We start from the raw sequence: 19,774 nt of genomic DNA, 5'->3' as shown, positions 1-19,774 counted from the left end.
TGAACAACATCTACCTCGGGATTGTTGGAACTACCAGGTGAAACGGAGAACCGTGGATTAAACCCAAAATTACAGAAAAAGGGGGAGACCCCTGACGAGTTACTGACCCGGTTATTAAGGGAAAATTCGGCGAGGGAATTGAATGAGACCCAATCATGTTGACAGTCAGAGATAAAACACCTTAAATATTGTTCTAGAGACTGATTAGTCCTCTCCGTTTGGCCATTAGTTTCAGGATGGAAAGCCGAGGAGAAGGACAGATCAATCTCCAACTTTTTACAGAAGTGAATTGTACCCCTCTGTACCCCTCTGTCAGAAACAATATTGACAGGAACCCCATGGAGACGCAGTATGTGTTTGACAAACAAGGTAGCTAACGTCTTAGCATTGGGGAGTTTCTTGTGGGGCAAAAATTGGCACATCTTACTGAAGCGGTCTACTACAACCCACACCACCGACTTGCCATGAGATGGAGGCAAATCGGTGATAAAATCCATGGAGATATGGGTCCAAGGTCTCTGGGGAATGGGCAAAGAACATAGTAAGCCCGCTGGTCGGGACCTGGGAGTCTTGGACCTAGCACAAACCTCACAAGTGGCGACGTAGGCCTTAACGTCTTTAAGCAACCCAGGCCACCAGTAGTTTCTGGAAATGAGGTGCTTGGTACCCAGGATGCCTGAATGGCCAGATAGTGCAGAGTCATGATTTTCCCTAAGTACCCTTAGCCGGAGTTGCAGGGGAACAAACAGCTTGTTCTCAGGAAGGTTCCCGGGAGCTTAACCTAGATCAGCCGCAATTTCGGAGACTAAATCAGAATCAATAGAGGAAATTATTATACCTCTAGGCAAAACACAAGCAGGATCCTCCTCCGAAGGAGGGCTGGCCATGAAGCTACGCGACAGTGCGTCAGCCTTAATATTTTTAGACCCAGCCCTATAGGTGACCAAAAAGTTGAATCTGGTAAAAAATAACGCCCATCGAGCTTGTCTCGGGTTTAGCCTCCGGGCAGATTCTAGGAAAACCAGATTCTTGTGGTCGGTAAGGACCGTTACCTGGTGCCTAGCCTCCTCCAGGAAGTGGCGCCACTCTTCAAATGCCCATTTAATGGCTAAGAGTTCGTGGTTGCCAATATCATAGTTACTCTCAGTGGGTGAGAACTTCTTGGAGAAGTAGGCACAGGGACAGAGATGGGTGAGGGACCTGTTACCCTGGGACAAGACAGCACCCACTCCCACCTCGGAGGAGTCAACCTCCACGATGAATGGCTCCATTTGGTTGGGCTGAACCAGCACTGGGGCCGATATAAAGCACTTCTTAAGGACCTCAAAAGCCTGGACAGCCTGAGGAGGCCAGTGGAGGAGATCAGCACCTTTGCGAGTGAGATCCGTAAGAGGCTTAGCGATGACCGAGAAGTTAGCAATAAATCTCCTGTAATAATTAGCAAATCCCAGGAAGCACTGTAACGCCTTCAGGGAGGCAGGTTGGACCCATTCCGCCACAGCCTGGACCTTGGCGGGGTCCATGGGGAATTCCTGAGGAGTGAGGATTTGACCCAAAAATTGTATCTCCTGCACCCCAAACACACATTTTTCGGTCTTAGCAAACAGTTTGTTTTCCCGAAGGACCTGGAGCACCTTCCTGACATGCTCAATGTGGGAGGACCAGTCCTTGGAAAACACCAGTATGTCATCAAGGTACACTACAAGAAATACCCCCAGGTAATCTCTTAAAATCTCATTTATGAAATTCTGGAAGACCGCGGGAGCATTACACAACCCAAAGGGCATGACGAGGTATTCGAAATGACCTTCGGGCGTGTTAAACGCAGTCTTCCACTCATCCCCCTCTTTGATGCGGATAAAGTTATAAGCCCCCCGTAGATCAAACTTAGAGAACCATTGGGCCCCATGAACCTGATTGAAGAGATCAGGAATCAAAGGAAGGGGATACTGGTTCCTTACAGTGACCTTATTCAAGTTCCGGTAGTCGATGCACGGCCTAAGACCACCATCCTTCTTTCCTACAAAGAAGAAGCCAGCACCTATAGGAGAAGTAGAGGGGCAAATGTAACCCTAGGCCAGACACTCCTGGATATACTCTCTCATGGCTTCACGTACGGGACAAGAGAGATTGAATATCCTACCCTTAGGAAGCTTAGCTCCTGGTACTAAATCGATTGCGCAATCGTATTCTCTATGAGGAGGTAACACTTCGGAGGCCTCTTTAGAGAAAATATCAGCGAAGTCCTGAACAAACTCAGGTAGAGTGTTCACCTCCTCAGGGGGAGAAATAGAATTAACAGAAAAACATGACGTCATGCATTCATTACCCCATTTGGTAAGATCCCCAGGATTCCAGTTAAACGTCGGACTATGCAACTGCAACCAGGGAAGGTCTAAAACCAAATCGGACGATAATCCCTGCATCACCAGTACAGAGCACTGCTCCAAATGCATGGAGCCAACAAGGAGTTCAAAAACAGGGGTATGCTGTGTAAAATAACCATTAGCAAGAGGAGTGGAGTCGATACCCACTACCGGGACAGGTTTAGGCAAATCAATCAATGGTATAGCTAGAGACATAGCAAATTCCACAGACATAATATTAGCAGAAAACCCTGAATCCACGAAGGTACTGCCGGTAGCAGACCTACCACCAAAATAGACCTGAAAGGGAAGCAAGATTTTATTAGGTTTCATCTTTACGGGAAATACCTGTGCGCCCAAGTGACCTCCCCGATGATCACTTAGGCGCGGAAGTTCTTCCTTCTGCTTATTCTTACACCCAGGACAGTTGTTCACTTGATGCTTGTCATCCCCACAGTAGAAGCAGAGACCATTCTTCCTGCAGAACTCTCTACGTTGTTGGGGGGACACGGAGGCCCCGAGTTGCATAGGTTCATCCGAGTTTTCCGTGGAAGAATGAAGCAACGGAACCTCGGGAGCCATCATGGGGGAGTCAGAGGAAAAGGCACAAAAACGTTCAAGTCGTCGTTCCCTGAGACGTCGGTCAAGTCGTACCGCTAAAGCCATAACCTGATCTAGGGAGTCAGCAGAGGGATAGCTAACTAGCAGGTCTCTCAGGGCGTTCGACAGACCCAATCTAAACTGGCACCTCAAGGCAGGGTCATTCCACCGAGAAGCTACACACCACTTCCTAAAGTCAGAACAATACTCCTCTACAGGTCTCTTACCCTGACGTAAGGTCACCAGCTGACTCTCGGCAAAGGCAGTCTTGTCAGTCTCGTCATAAATGAGCCCGAGAGCAGAAAAGAAAAGATCAACGGAGGAAAGTTCAGGGGCATCAGGAGCCAAGGAGAAGGCCCATTCTTGGGGCCCGTCCTGGAGCCGGGAAATAATTATACCCACCCGCTGGCTCTCAGAACCTGAGAAGTGGGGCTTTAAGCGAAAATAGAGTCTACAACTCTCCCGAAAGGAGAAAAAAGTCTTCCGGTCCCCTGAGAACCGGTGAGGCAACTTGAGGTGGGGTTCAAGAGGTGAGGTGGGGGGCACTACTAGGGAAGCATCACGCAGATTGTCCCTCTGAGCCAGGGCCTGGACCTGTAGGGAGAGGCCCTGCATTGGCTGAGCCAGGGTCTCAAGGGCGTCCATAGATGAGTCAGGGACTAGGGTAGACTAGGTATATGGGCCTGTGATTATGTAATGACAGGGTAGGGAGACAGACAGGTGAGCCCTAATCTACCCGCCACTCAGTCCCTGCCTACTTGCAACGACCAGTCCTAAGCAACGGGGTACAACTGGGCGACGGTCCCTACACTCAGTAAGTGCAAGACAGACAAAACAGACAGGGGTACACAGAAGCTAGGGAAACGGGGCAGCTGCCCACGGAACACCGTGAGCAACAAGAGTGGTGAACGAGCCGAGTCAAACCAGGAGAGAGCGAGGTACAAAACGCTGAGCAGGAGAGTGGTCAGGAAGCCAAGGTCAATAACAAGCAGAGGATCAGTAGTACAAGCAGCAGCAGCAGCAAGCCAGGTAACAAGCATAGAAGAATCACAGGCAAAGGAGGAACAGGAAAAGCAGGTATAAATAGACAGTGGGCGGGAACTAGCTCCGTCTGGCCAGGCTGTGATAGGCTCTCCCACTCCTAAGCCTGCCATCCTGAGTGGTGGAAGATGGAGTCAGTCTCACAGACATAAGAGCAGGTGCAGACTGATTGCCCACGGGCGTCGACATAGAACCTGTGTCTGGCAAATTTTTTACAGTGGTTGCGTATGTGTGAACACCCTCTTATAATTGGGGATGTGATTGTGTTCAGAATTAGCCAATCGCATTCAAACTCATGTTAAAGAGTAGTCAGTACACAGCTTCCATTATTTAAAGTGATTCTGAGTAACCCCATATAAAGTTCTCATATAGATGTTCTATTAGGATTTTCCTGACATTTTCTTTGCTGCATATGACAGCAAAAGCCATGGACCGTAAAGAGCTTACAACACATCAAAAAGAACTGATTGTTGAAACGCATCAGTCAGGAGAAGGGTACCAAAAAATTTCCAAGGCATTAGCTAAACCATGGAACACAGTGAAGACAGTCATCAAGAAGTGGATTACATTTGACACAATAGTGACATTACCAAGAACTGGACGTCCCTCAAAACTTGATGAAAAAACAAGACAAAAATTGGTCCGGGAGGCTACCAAAAGGCCTACAGCCACAATAAAGGAGCTGCAGGACTTTCTGGCAGGTACTGGTTGTGTGGTGCATGTGACAACAATCTCCTGTTTTCTTCATATGTCTGGGTTGTGGGGTAGGGTGGCAAGACGGAAGCCTTTTCTAACAAAGAAAGACCTACATGAAGTCCGCCAAAATGATGTAGGAAAATGGGTTTAACTTTTTGGCCTTAATTCCAAAAGGTATGTTTGCTGCAAAGCCAACAGTGCACATCACCAAAAGAACACCATACCGACAGTGACGCATGGTGAAGGCAGCATTATACTTTGGAGCTGTTTTTCTGCAGCTGGAACTTGGCCTTAGTCAAGGTGAAAGGAATTATTAACAGTTCCAAATATCAGTCAATATTGGCACAAAACCTGCAGGCCTGTGCTAAAAAGCTGAAGATGAAGAGGAATTTCACCTTTCAGCACGACAATGACCCAAAGCATACCTCCAAATCAACAAAAGAATGGCTTCACCAGAAGAAGATCAAAGTTTTGCAATGGCCCAGCCAGATCCTGGACCTGAATCCCATTGAAAATCTGTGGGGTGACCTGAAGAGGGCTGTACACAGGAGATGCCGTCGCAATCTGACAGATTTGAAAAGCTTTTGCAAGGAAGAGTGGGCAACAATTGCGAAGTCAAGATGTGCCATGCTAATAGACTTCTACCCAAAAAGACTGAATACTGTCATAAAGTCAAAGGGTAATTCAACAAAGTATTAGTTTAAGGGTGTGCATATTTATGCAACCACATTACTTTTGTTTCTTATTTTTGCACCCTAAAAGATTTCAGTTTTGTTTACGATAGAATTGTATAGATTATGGGTGACATTAACCCCTTAATGACAAGCCTATTTTGGACCTTAATGACCAAGCTATCTTTTAAATTTTTCAATCGTCGCATTCCAAAAGCTATAACCTTCTTATTTTTGCGTCGACATAGATGTATAAGGTCTTGTTTTTTGCGGGACAAGTTGTATTTTTTAATAGCACCATTTTAAGGTACATATTATTTATTGATTAACTTTTATTAACTTTTTTTGGGGGGGAATAGAAAAAAATCTGAAATTTCGCCACTCTTTTTTGCGTCCTAAATCTACGCCGTTTACCGTGTGGTATAAATAACACAATAACTTTATTCAGCGGGTTGTTACGATTGCAACGATACCAAATTTGTATAGTTTTTGTATGTTTTACTACTTTTACACAGTAAAAACGCTTTTTTTTCAAAATTATTTGTTTTTGTGTCTCCACATTTGAAGAGCCGTAACGTTTTTATTTTTTCGCCGATGCGGTTGTATGAGGGCTTTTTTTTTGCGGGACGACTTGTAGTTTTTATTGGTACCATTTTGGAGTAAATGCGACTTTTTGATCATTTTTTATTAAATTTTTTTAAAGTCAGTATTCACAGAAAACAGCAATTTTTCCATAGTTTTTTATTATTTTTTTTACGGCGTTCACCGTGCGGGTTAAATAATGTAATAGATTTATAGTCGGGGTCGTTACGGACGCGGCGATACCAAATATGTGTAACTTTTATTTAGTTTTTTTAATAGTAAAGCATTTTGTAAGGGGGAAAAGCTGATTTTTTCATTTTTTTCACATTTTTTTTTTAAATTAACTTTATTAAACTTTTTTTTCACTTTTTTACTAGTCCCATTAGGGGACTATAGTATGCGATTCTGCGATCGCATTTATAATACACTGCAATACTTTTGTATTGCAGTGTATTACTGCCTGTCCGTTTAAAACGGACAGGCATCTGCTAGGTCATGCCTGCGGCATGATCTAGCAGGCATTCACTCCAGGCAGCCTGGGGGCCTTTATTAGAACCCCTGCTGCCATTAGAGACACAGACACTCGGCGATCGTATCGCCGGGTGTCGGTGCGGGAGAGAGGGAGCTCCCTCCCTCTCCCCAAAACCACTCAGATGCGGTGCTCGCTATTGAGCACCGCATCTGAGGGGTTAAACGTGTGAGATTGATACTAATATCGATCTCACACGGCAGAGCAGGGACGCTCCCAGCCCTCAGCTGCCTCTAGCAGCTGAGAGCAGGGAGATCTGACAGCTCCCTGCTCTGTAAACTTATTCCGATGCCGCGACGTAAAAAGTCTATGGCATCGGAATAAGGCCCGTTAGTGACCGACGTAGAAACACGATGGGCCGGTCACTAACGGGTTAAAGGTGGAAAAAGTTCTGTAATGATTCATCTTGTACTGACTTTTTAGCATCACAGGAACATGGCATTTTAACGGGGGGGGGGGGTGTAGACTTTTTATATCTACTTTGTTTCCCATTGCAGTTTTTCACTGGGGAGTTCTTCAGCATCCATTAGAAATAATCTCTGCAAATACAAAGCTTGCTATGCTCAAACAAATTTCAGCAGCCTCCAAACTACAAGCCCTACCACCAGAGCAGTGGTCCCCAACCAGTGGCTCGGGAGCCACATATTGCTCGCAACCCTTTGCTGTGTGGCTCACCATAGGAGCCTTAAAGTGTAACTAAACATTCAAACTTCTGACATGTCATAGTGACATGTCAGAAGTTTTGATTGGTGGGGGTCCAAGCACTGAGACCCCCACCTATCACTAAAATGAAGCATTAGAAGCGCTTGCGTGAGCGCTGAGCAGCTTCATTTCTGTACGGGTTTTCCGGAAAGCCGATGTAGCGGTGTACTGGTCCATAGACTTTCTATTGAGTCCGTACACCTTTACATCGATTTCCTGAAAAAGCCAAACAGAAACTAAGTGGCCCAGCACTCACACGAGCGCTTCCGACGCTTCATTTTAGTGATTGGTGGGGGTCTCAGTGCTTGGACCCCCACCAATAAAAACTTCTGACATGTCAGAAGTTTGTTGAACGTTTAGTTACCCTTTAAGTTGTGACCATATGTTCTACATATGGCATCCACTTTAACAATATTATAGACATATCCTATCTGAAGAAAAGTGCCAATTTAGATGGGGGAATACCAGTGTGTTAAATTTCAAACTGCAATGTTTACCTGCAAATTAAAATTTCCTGTTTTTATGTTTTTCTACGTTTAATATGTTAAAAGTTTTACCTAAATTTATCTCTCACCATCAGTAAAAGTTAAATGTGACTCACAAGGTATAAAAGGTTGGGGACCGCTAAAGGAGAGCTATGCAGCAGAGACCGCAGCTGAACAAGTAGGAGAGATTTTGCAGCCCATTAATCAATGCTATTATGCCAGTTTCCTTCATTAAAGCCATATTCCTGCATTGGTACGCAAAATGTTAAGGTATACGATGGATTCACACTGAAACTCCACAGTGGTGTATTGCTCGGCCATACTCCAGTAAAAATTCTGCATTATCTCCCTGACAGAGATTTTCATGAAGTGCAGTGGATTTACAGAATGGACAAAATCCATTCTGCAAATTCAAAAACGTACACAGTATATACACTTAAATTCACTAAGACCTTTTCTCCTTACTTTGTAATCATTAGGCGGGACAAGCAACTTCAGGATTACACCAGACTGCAGTACGAACTTGTGAAATATTTCCCCTGTGAAGACATCTCTCCAAATTATAGATGAACTCTGATCCCCAGAAATGAGCCAACTTGGATCAAACTTCTCCGATCGCCCATGTGGGTAAAGTAAAGATGTCACACTGCTGTCATGGCCTGCAAATATCTTATGTGGCAAGGAACCTATAAGCAACAAAGAAATAATGAGACACAAATGTTTCTAAAAACAAAATCAATTAGTGAACAAACACATGTTTATATATAATTCATTCATTCATAAACAGGTCTATTTCAATTTTCATTTATCTTTTTTTTTTAATCATGTGTTTTGATGCAACAGAGGGAAAAACAGGACCAGCAAGAGAGACATTGGGGATATTTGTCATTGCAATGATATATGTTATTTTTGTTACTTTGAATGAGCTTGGATTGCTTCATACATATGTGGTATGTACATAAGAAAAATATTACTAAGTTACAATGTTTAACCCCTTAATGACCGGGCCTGTTTGTACCTTAATGACCAAGCCAGATTTGTCAAATCTGGTATGTCTGACTTTATCAGAGAATAACTCTGTGAAAGTTTTGAATATCCAAGTAATTCTGACATTGTTTTTTCGTCACATGTTGTACTTTATTTTAGTGGTAAAAGTAGACTGATACGATTTGCGGAAATTAATTAAAAAATAGAAAAATTGAAGAAATTTTGTAAAAATTACCATTTTCCCCTATTTTTAACTGCAATATGTCACATATGTACACACATACTGTACAATTTTTTTAATTAAATATATATTTCTATCTCTTTACTCCATTTTGGCAGCACTTTTGAAAAAATAAAATAAATTTTCAGCAATTTAGAGGACTTACAAATTGAATAATAATTTTATAAATTTTGAAGTACATTTTGTTTTCCGGCACCAAGCCAGGTTTTCAGAGGCTCATAGGTCTCAGAGTGATGGAAACCCCCACAAATGACCCCATTTAGAAAACTAGACCCCTTAAGGTATTTACCTAAGGGTATAGTAAGTATTTTGACCCCACAGTTTTTTGCTAAATTTAATACATAGCAGGTGAAAAAAAAAATTCACTTTTTTCATAAAAGTATCAGTTTGAAGACCAATTTCTTTGTAAAGCGACCATGAGAATGAAGAAACACACCACAAAATCTATCACCCTGTTTCTCCTGTTTTCAAAAATACCAACATTGTGGCCCTAATGCGCTGCCTGGACACACGGCAGGACCCAAAATGAAGGGAGCACCTGGAGGCTTTCAGGACTCATATTTTGCTTGAAAATGTTTTAGGCCCCACTGTACATTTGGAGAGGCTTTGAGCTGCCAAAACGATAGAAACTCCCCATAAACGACCCCATTTAGAAAACTAGACCCCATAAGGTATTTATTTAGGGGTATAGTAATTATTTTGACCCCACAGTTCTTTGCTAAATTTAATGCATAGCAGGTGAAAAAAATAATAATTTCACTTTTTTCATAAAAGTATTTGTTTGAAGACCGATTTCTTTGTAAAGCGACCATGAAAATGAAGAAACACACCCCAAAATCTATCACCCTCTTTCTCCTGTTTTCAAAAATACCCACATTGTGGCCCTAATGCGTTGTTTGGACACACGGCAGGGCCCCAAAGGAAGGGAACACCCGGAGGCTTTCAGGACTCATATTTTGCTTGAAAATGTTTTAGGCCCCAATGTACATTTGGAGAAGCTTTGAGCTGCCAGAATGATAGAAATTCCCCATAAACGACCCCATTTCGAAAACTAGACCCCTTAAGGTATTTATCTAGGGGTATAGTTAGCATTTTGACCACACAGGTTTTTCGCTAAATATATTGAAATTAGTCTGTAAGAATTAAAATGTACTTTTTTTCTGAAACAACATAGAAATTTTTATTATTTACAAGGAATAACGAAGAAAATGCACCCCAACATTTGTAAAGCAATGTCTCCCGATTACGACAATACCCCATATGTGGTAATAAACTGATGTTTGGACCCACAGCAGGGCTCAGAATGGAAGGAGCGCCATTTGGATTTATGATTTTGCTGGAATGGTTTTCGGTGCCATGTCGCATTTGCAATGCACTGGAGGGACCAAAACAGTGGAAACCCACCAAAAGTGACCCCATTTTGGAAAAACCTTCAAGGAATTTTTCTAGGGGTATAGTGAGCATGTACACCCCACGGGTCTTTTGCAGAGTTTATTAGAATTAGGGCGCGAAAATTAATATCAAAATTTTTTCCACTAAAATGTTGCATTTTCTCATTTTCACAAGGGATAAAGGAGGAAAAAAACAACCATTTTTTTATAAAGCAATTTCTCCCGAGTACGGAAATACCCAACATGTTGTCATATACGTTTTTTCATTAGAAATGAATTAACCCTTTCAGGACTGATCCATTTTTTGCTTTCATATTTTAGATTTTCACTCCCCGCTTTCCAAGAGCCATAACTTTTTTATTTTTCCATCAATAGAGTGGTGTGAGGGCTTATTTGTTGCGGGACAATCTGTAGTTTTCATTGGTACCATTTTGGGGTACATGCGATTTTTTTTTATCACTTTTTATTCAATTTTTTTGCAATCCTGAGCAAAAAACAGGAATTCTGACACCGTTTTTTTAGGTTTTTTTTTTGCGGCGCTCACCGTACGCAATAAATGACATTTTTAATTTATTCTGCGGGTTGGTACGATTACGGCGATACCATATGTATATAGGTTTGGTCCTTTTTTTTAGCGTTTGCGCAATAAAATGACTTATTTATAAAAAAAAAAAATTCTGTGTCACCATATTCTGAGAGCCATAATTTTTTAATTTTTTAGTCAAAAAAGCTGTGTAAGGGCTTGTTTTTTGCGGGACGGATAGAAGTTTTTATTGGTACTATTTTCGGGTACATGCAACTTTTTGATCACTTTTTATTCTTTATTTAGGGAGCGGTGGTGACCCGAAAAATTGCGATTCTGTCGTAGTTTTTTATTGATTTTTTTTGGGGTGTTCATCGTGCGGGAAAAATAACATTACAGTTTTATAGTTGGGTTCGTTACGAACGCGGTGATACCAGATATGTGTACTTTTTTAACGTGTTCATTTTTTTTCTATAATAAAAGTCTTATTATAGGAAAAAAAGCATTTAGTGTTTATAGAACTTATAACTTTTATTTTTACACTTTTTTTAAAACATTTTTATTACTTTTTTTTACTTTTTTAACTTGTCCCACTAGGGACTAAGTCTTGCAGCTTTGATCGCTGCTAGAGTACATTACACTACACACGTAGTGTAATGTACTCTAACTGTCATTGTGACGTGACTGTCACACTGACAGGAAGCAGAGGAGGAACGGCCGGAGGCTGTTCCTCCGAGGCTTCCGTGCATGGCAACCCGGAGGTCATTATCTGACCTCCGATTGCCGTGACAAGCATCGGTAGCCCCCACGATCACTTCGTGGGGGCTGCTGATGTGCTTCAAACCACTTAAATGCGGCGACGGCAATCCATCGCCGCACTTAAGGGGTTAACTGCCGAAATCAGCGGCGATGGTCCGCTGTCCGGCAAGACTTATGTCTCAGCTGTCTAGGACAGCTGTCAGCGCGGGTCTGTCACTCTGTGTTTACACAGGGGGGCAGTTTGAAATGCGGACGAAAATGTACGTCATGGTGCGGGAACTAGCAGCCGACCATGACGTACATTTTCGTCCTTGGTCGTTAAGGGGTTAAATTACACTTCTCCATCTCTAATCTAGCTTGGAAGTGAAGGGTAAAGAGACTCCCATGGGCGTTTTGACTACAGGGGCAAATATTCATCATGAGCCCAGAAGAATGTCTAATAGTTAACGCCTCATGCACACGAACATATTTTTTTCCTCCCGTAAATACTGGTGTAAATACCACCCGTGCCCGCAAATATGGGTCCGGTGTCACCAGTATTCCACCCATATTTATGAACCCGTTTTCTCTGCACTAATCGGCAGCCCCTTCTCTCTATCAGTGCTGGAAAGAGAGAAGGGGAAGCTCTTTTGGGCAGAGTTTCCGCAGCGATTGAAAGTAAAAGAAGTTCATACGTACGGTTGTCTTGGTGACGCGTCCCTCTTGTGACATCCAGTCCGACCTCCCTGGATGACGCGGCAGTCCATGTGACCACTGCAGCCTGTGATTGGCTGCAGCAGTCACAGGGGATAAAACGTCATCCCGGGGGGCCGGACTGGAGGAAGAAACATGTAAGTTAACTTTTAATGCTATTAACTCCAGCGGTAGTCACTGTCCCGGGTGCTGAAAGAGTTACTGCCGATCAGTTAACTTTTTCAGCACCCTGGACAGTGACTATCCCCTGACGTCGCCTAGCAACGCTCCCATAATTACGGGTGCACACACGTAGCCACCCGTAATTACGGGAGCCCCATAGAAGTCTATGGGCCCGTAATTAGAGCTCGTAATTAAGCGCGTTTTTACATTCGTGTGCATGAGGCCTAAAAGGTTATTAATTAAATGGGTTTTACCCAAAGATGTAATATTTTAAAAGTTATACAATTTTCCAATATACTTTATGTATTATTATTTTAAAAATCTCAGTCCTGCACCTGTGTATCCATCACATGACCATGTGTAAGGGTTTCTAAGAGAATTCCCACCCTTATAGGGGACTTTACTGTATTTTTGAACAGTAATGACATTGCACAAACATATGTCCAAGTTGGATATGTTACCTTACATATGGACAAATATTTATCACCTGAAAGCAACTATGAAGCTTTCCATTGAATGAGTGTAAGAAGAGACTTTGAAAACGGTGAGGAATTGATACAGGATGTTGTAATTTGCAAGTTGTAATATTGGAAAATTATATAACCATATTTGTTCAGGAGAGTAAAAAAAATGAATTGATAGTTACTGGTAATGATGTATTTTAGAGCATTGTGATTCTGTGCATTGATTTTGTAGCTAGTATTATATATGCATATGGTTTCTTCTATTGGGTTTACTTTAAAGCTGTAATGTCATCATGATTACCTCTTAATAGTGGGTGGTCTTGGAGAAGTCTTGCTCTAGCAGCATGCAATGCAAATGTTATCACAATGCTACCATCTTCACAGCCACACACCAACTTATCAAGGCTAGGAATGTAGAGGGATGCAGTGACTGTGGCAAATGCAACACCTTCATTGGGGGTACATAGATGATCTATGATTCCTTCAGACATTGATTTATGTCTGTCAAACATTTCCTGAAGAGTCATGTTTAACTTTAGTGGTATCTCTAAAAAAACAGAACAGAGTATATCAACAGTATTATTAAATGAAAGTGTAGCTATTGTACAGACATAAAGTAAATACTATCCAGAACATAATAATGAATTGTAGTCCTTATCTATGAAACTTCTTATCTATAGAATAGATGTCAGGTCAATATTTGCCAAACTTACTTCACTTCCTTAATCAGAACCATCAATAAAATATGTTATTAGTTAAACAAAAAGCTTACAGACAGGTCGCAAAGCAAAGATGTCCATTGTTAGTGAGAAGCTACACATACTCATCTAAAGTGTCCTGTCAACCCCAGGATGGACCAGTCTAGATAAACTTGTGATAACATTTGACTGCCACCATTATCACTGACAAATGATTCCATCATCTAAATTTCTGTTAGAGAAACGACTGAACAGATATTTTCTCAGTAGACTATTTACTACATAAACTTGCAATGCTAGTATGTTCCCTCTGATTGACTACACTGTCAAGAAGAGCGCTTGGTCTTCACTGATTTTTTTTCTTTAAAGAGAACCTTTCACCTGCCAATACATGTGCAGCTGAGTGCAGCATGTAATAGGCAGGGCTTCACAAACACTGTCCCAGTGTCCCACTTGAAAATATTTTTCTATCTTCCTACATTATTTACATATTAATGCAGTTACATTTGGCGCCCGATATGTAAAAAAGCCCCTGAACTGTCAATGGAGCGTTTCTATCTAACTAAATGGCAAGGGGACGTGATCTTTACGCTCTGACACTGTCCAATTAGCTACGGACAGTGTCAGGGCGGCTTGCGCTGTGTTGCCTCCCGCGAGAACACAGTGCAAGCCGCCCTGACACTGTCAGCAGCTGATTGGACAGTGTCAGAGCAAAGAGATCACGCCCCCTTGCCATTTAGTTAGATAGAAATGCTCCATTGACAGTTCAGGGGCTTATTTACATATCGGGCGCCAAATAGAACGACACCGATATGTAAATAATGGAGGAAGATAGGAAAATAATTTCAAGTGAGACAGTGTTTGTGAAGCCCTGCTTAATACATGCTGCACTCAACTGCACATGTATGGGCAGGTGAAAGGTTCTCTTTAAGTAACATGTGAAAATTTTATTTCATTTTAATTACTGTCATAAAAAGAGACATGACATCTTGTCCTCTATAATATTTGATTTGGTTTAATTATGTCCTGTAAACAAGACAAAAAAAACTAGGGTTCCTACAAAGTAATCAATACGCCTTGCGCATATTGCTCTCTTCTGGGCAAGCAGCCGCTTCCTATTATTATTTGCGCACGATCCCGGGCAGCCGCTACTTTAAATGTCTCTGTAGAAAAACCGGCTAGATGCCTGAAGGAGAGCAATATGCCCATGACATATTGATTGCTATCTCCCAAGAGAATTTTATTTTTGTTTGCTTCATATTTAAGGCATACAGTAATGTTCAATATACAAAGCAAATAAAAAATATACCAAGGGACCTACTGATAGGTAGCCTTTAAACAGGACCGTCAGCTCTCCAGACATATCTGTTTTAGTAAATACTTGTATTCACCTTGAAAGAACAATTCCAGACCATCCTTTCTTAGAACTCTGCATTGTGCTTATCCCTTCTGGAAATGTATGAATACATTGCACGTTGCCATTCCCCTTGTTCATAGAGAGTGTTCCTACATAGTCTGACACTGTCAGGACTGATTGGACAGTGTCAGAGTGTGTAGGCACATACCCCATTGACAAGCAGAATGGCAACACCAATTTATCAATTTTTTCACTTATCATACATTTCCTGGAGAAATAACAGAGGGGCGGCAAAATGTAGCGTTTTAGGAAAAGATGCTCCAGAATTGTTATTTCAAGGTGAATACAAGTGTTTACTAAAGCAGGCAGGTCAGGATAGCCAAAATCTAAGTTAAGGCTAAACAATCAACAACCCAACGATAGCAACCCCCATCGCATGTCTTTCTTACCAGGGGCAGAGAAGAAGGACTATTTTGTCATTAGAGTAGGCCTGCAAGAGAAACACTGGGAGCACTGAACTATGGCCGTGGTAACAAGAAAAAGTTGTGTGGAGGGGGTCTTTTTTTAGTTTTATGCTGAAGTTTTCCTTTCATTCTTGTTCAACTAGCAACAGTTTTCAAAAGCAGTGAACAATACAATGTAAAAGTAGATTAAAAAAAAAACAGTTGTAAGCAGGCTGACCAAGTTGCTAATAAAGAAGTTTGATTTTTAAGTGGATGTGCTGGAGAACATTTTTCTATTCCTTCCATGAACAATTCAATGGTACTGTTAGTAACTCTTATGTAATCTGCAGTGCAAATCCTACATGTCCACCTCTAGTGAGTTACGTAAGAAGCATAAATATGTAAAATAAAAACACATATATACATAGAACAAACTAAAACAACCATATAATCTATGGATAAACATTAATGAACAGTGAAAAGAGGAACTTAAATCAGCTGTATAATTAGAAAAAATGTGGCAAAATATATATAGAGGTGCCGCCATCCATCCATTCTGGAGTTTAAGGAATTTCAGAAAGTGCCTGCTATTATATCTCTTGTTTTAGAAACCAACTTTGTTTAATCTTCAGCATGGTCCTACATATTGGAATCATATACTTGACTGACAATTTTTTTGCAATAAATATATTTTTTTTATATTTCTCTATATTTGTTCTGATAAATTGTATAGCGTAATTTTGAAGAAACAAAATTAATATCTTACCCAATGGAGAGCCATCGAACTGTGATATTGGAACATCAGGGATATGCCAGAAGCTGAGTTGCCCAGTTGAATCACCAGAGTACAATATTTTAAAAAATGGCTCTTTTCTTTCATTCATAAAACCCATAGTACCCGAAAAGCTCTGTTCAAATATAGCAGAGAATAAACATACAATTTTGATACGTATCGGAAATTGTAACTTCTGTATATAATAGTTTAATCCACCTATATATTATGCTGTTTTGTGTTTATTTACCCTAATCCTGGCCATTACTATCCCCGGAATGACTCATCTCTGCAGTTTACAACTGTGTGTCATTCACTTGTTATAGAAATATGCATATGTTCGCCTTGAGAAGTTGTGGGGAGTCACACATTTCCTAAAACCTTGAATACTTTAAAATCATTGATGCCACAGCAATGTGGATCCCTCTGTCTTACGGTCATAATAACACCTCTGACAATGCCTACTCTGGTTACATGTTTCTGCTAGAATTCAATTCAATAATCTATTACTACTTCAACATTTTATTGCAGCTACATCCGCAGCCCATGGCTTACATACCACCTGACATGGGCACAGATACTATACTCTTTTCTGGTCTGAGTTTTCTGGTCATGGGGCAGTTTTTTATACTGATGAACTATCCACAAAATAGGTCATCAGTATATGATCCGTGGGAGCACGAAACCCGGACCCCGCTCCGATCAGATGTTCCGGCTGCCTCCATCACCAGGCGTTATACAGTGTTCGGAACCGGAAGCAGATGGCTCCGTACACTGTGTAGTGGCCGTGATGCCATACTTCCGCTCTGCTCCTATTCAAGTAAATAGGCGCAGAGCTGCAGTATCCCAACACGGCCGCAACACAGTGTACGGAGCCATCTTCTTCCGGTTCCGAACACTGTATAACGCCTGGTGATGGAGGCAGCCGGAACAGCTGATCGAAATCGGGGTCCGGGTTTCCATACTAATGACCTATCCTGTGCTAATCATCATAGCAGGGATAGGTGTGGACAGCCAGGACATTTATAGTTTATAGAGCCTCTTTGAAGCACTATACAATTTACAGTATATCTGTGTTGGCACAGTAATTGGCAAAATGACTGGTTTTGTGCAGCTTTATTTCTATAAGTTCTATTGTGCAAATAAGTTGGCTGGCAAGTGGGTTGACCCAATGCACAAGAGGCATATGAGGGTATTTGTGGTTGGCTGAGTTATAAATAAACACCGTAGCTGCAAATGAGCCTTGTGCTAGTATCACAAAATACTGTTTGTTCCTTTCAGATATCAAACCCCTCATTTTGTTCCTCTTCCAGATCTCACCAGACAGAGACGTACTGACAATATGTCATTACTTTGTCACATTTATCACATTTCCAACCCATCTAGTTTTTATTGTGTATAACATCATTCTTTACCATTGCCTTTATTTTATATTCTATTTGCAGATAGTTATACTGCACATTGCCATAGGTCATCTGCTATGTAGTTGTGTTATGAAACCCACCCTATTATTTCCCTCTCCCTTACTGAACATATTGATGTATTCTGCAAACATCCTGAAAAGTCAGTAAAACACATCAAATTCGAAATGTCATGGATTGGCCTAATAAAAGTAAAATATTTTAGCGATTTTTTGCATATTGTTGAAAAATAAAAATACCTCCTCCTTCACCAAAGTAGAGCACAGCAAGTGAGGGGTGATTGTTTCTTTAAGTAATCCTCCATCACCCGGACATATACTTTTAGAAAGGCCACTGAGGAAAGAAAGCAACATGAGGCTTTAAAATGACATCAAACAAAAAGGTAACTGATGGGGTTAAAATTCTTAGCACCAAAAGAAAAGTTGCAAAGATGGTAACTAATTACTTTTGTGTTCTTGGAAATCATAGCACCATCTGCCCAATCAAGTTCTACATGGGTAATCTTATTTCTTCATCTCCTGCTGCTTCACATAAAGACTGAAGAGTGCCAAACTCAAGCCAAATGTTCTAATGTCAAAGGGGTTTTGTTATGGGTTTTGATCAAGTGTGACAAGCAGGGATTTTGTACAATACACTTACAAACAGCTTACTTTGTACCTGGGCTTATCATACACCAGTCCTATGTGAGCCCACCTGTTCAGCAGCTGGTAGATATAGCTGTGCCCATCCTGTGTCCAGATGATAAGTCGGTTAGTAGCTAGGAACTCACCCCCAGCAAAATTCTGACCACTTTTACAAACATCAGCGCAGAGTAGTGAAAAATCACAATAATCGTAGACCTGGAGACAAACGGAATGGTAATATTGAAGGTTAGGAAATTAAGGGCAGTACAATATACAGCTACTACATGACCTGTATATGACACTGCAGAGAGAATATTCTTCATTTTGGAAGAAAGTTATTTGCATATGTTTGCTAAGGAGCATTTCCTAACTTCCATTCTGGACATTCATAGACACTTCTTTTAAAATCAGGAATAAAACAGTAATAGTGTAAAGGATCTGCCAGGCACTGCGGGGTTAACTCCCAGAACTAATCAGTCAGCACCTGAGAATACATCCCTGAGACTGACTCCTGCTTCCACCATTCAGGCTGGCAGGCTTAGGAGTGGGAGAGCCTATCGTAACCTGGCCAGACTCAGCTAGCTCCCGCCCTCGGTCTATTTAAGCCTGCACTTCCTGTCCCTCGGTGCTTGTTATTGCTTTGGTTTCCTTCCTTGTGGTTCCTGGCCCAGCTACAGCTCCTGCTATTTTTGATCCTGCTCCATACCGACCCTGGCTTACCGACTACTCTTCTGCTTTTCGTTTTGTACCTCGCACACTCCTGGCTTGACTCGGCTCGTTCACCACTCTGGTTGCTCACGGTGTTGCCGTGGGCAACGGCCCCTTTTCCTTGCTTGTGTTCCTTGTATGTTTGTCGTGTTTGTCGTGCACTTACTGAGCGCAGGGACCGCCGCCCAGTTGTACCCCGTCGCCTAGGGCGGGTCGTTGCAAGTAGGCAGGGACAGAGTGGCGGGTAGATTAGGGCTCACTTGTCCGTCTCCCTACCCCCTGCCGTTACATAATAACAAGCCCATACCTAGTCTACCCCTGGTCCCTGACACCACTATGGATCCCCGTGAGACCCTGGCTCAGCAAATGCAGGGTCTCTCCCTACAGGTCCAGGCCCTGGCTCAGAGGGTCAACCAGCCTGATGCTACCCTGGTAGTTCCCCGCACCGCACCTCTTGAACCCCACCTCAAGTTGCCCGACCGGTTCTCAGGGGACCGGAGGACTTTTCTCTCCTTTCGGGAGAGTTGTAGGCTTTACTTTCGTTTAAAGCCTCATTCCTCAGGTTCTGAGAGCCAGCGGGTGGGTATAATTATGTCCCGGCTCCAGGAAGGGCCCCAAGAGTGGGCCTTCTCCTTGGCTCCTGGCGCCCCTGAACTTTCCTCTGTTGATTGTTTCTTTTCTGCTCTCGGACTTATTTATGACGAGACTGACAGGACTGCCTTTGCCGAGAGTCAGCTGGTGACCTTAAGTCAGGGTAAGAGACCTGTTGAGGAGTATTGCTCTGACTTTCGGAAGTGGTGCGTAGCTTCTCGGTGGAATGACCCTGCCTTAAGGTGCCAGTTTAGGTTGGGTCTGTCAAA

The 19,774-nt window shown here is 42.2% G+C and overlaps 1 protein-coding gene across 3 annotated transcripts in view; it reads right to left on the bottom strand.

The window, feature by feature from the left end:
- Window positions 1–19,774, bottom strand: part of WDR72 (WD repeat domain 72) — a 266,149-nt gene that overhangs the window by 190,527 nt on the left and 55,848 nt on the right. For all 3 annotated transcript variants that reach the window (XM_075855213.1, XM_075855215.1, XM_075855214.1), the window contains exons 8-12: window positions 18,277–18,422; window positions 17,823–17,916; window positions 16,157–16,298; window positions 13,194–13,439; window positions 8,138–8,358 (exon numbers count right to left, since the gene is read on the bottom strand). In XM_075855213.1, coding sequence (XP_075711328.1) covers window positions 8,138–8,358; window positions 13,194–13,439; window positions 16,157–16,298; window positions 17,823–17,916; window positions 18,277–18,422 — 849 coding nt within the window. The remainder of the gene's footprint in view (window positions 1–8,137; window positions 8,359–13,193; window positions 13,440–16,156; window positions 16,299–17,822; window positions 17,917–18,276; window positions 18,423–19,774) is intronic.

This window comes from Rhinoderma darwinii, chromosome 3, assembly GCF_050947455.1.
Source record: "Rhinoderma darwinii isolate aRhiDar2 chromosome 3, aRhiDar2.hap1, whole genome shotgun sequence".
NCBI lineage: Eukaryota > Metazoa > Chordata > Amphibia > Anura > Rhinodermatidae > Rhinoderma > Rhinoderma darwinii.
This window is presented reverse-complemented; position numbering and strand designations above follow the sequence as displayed.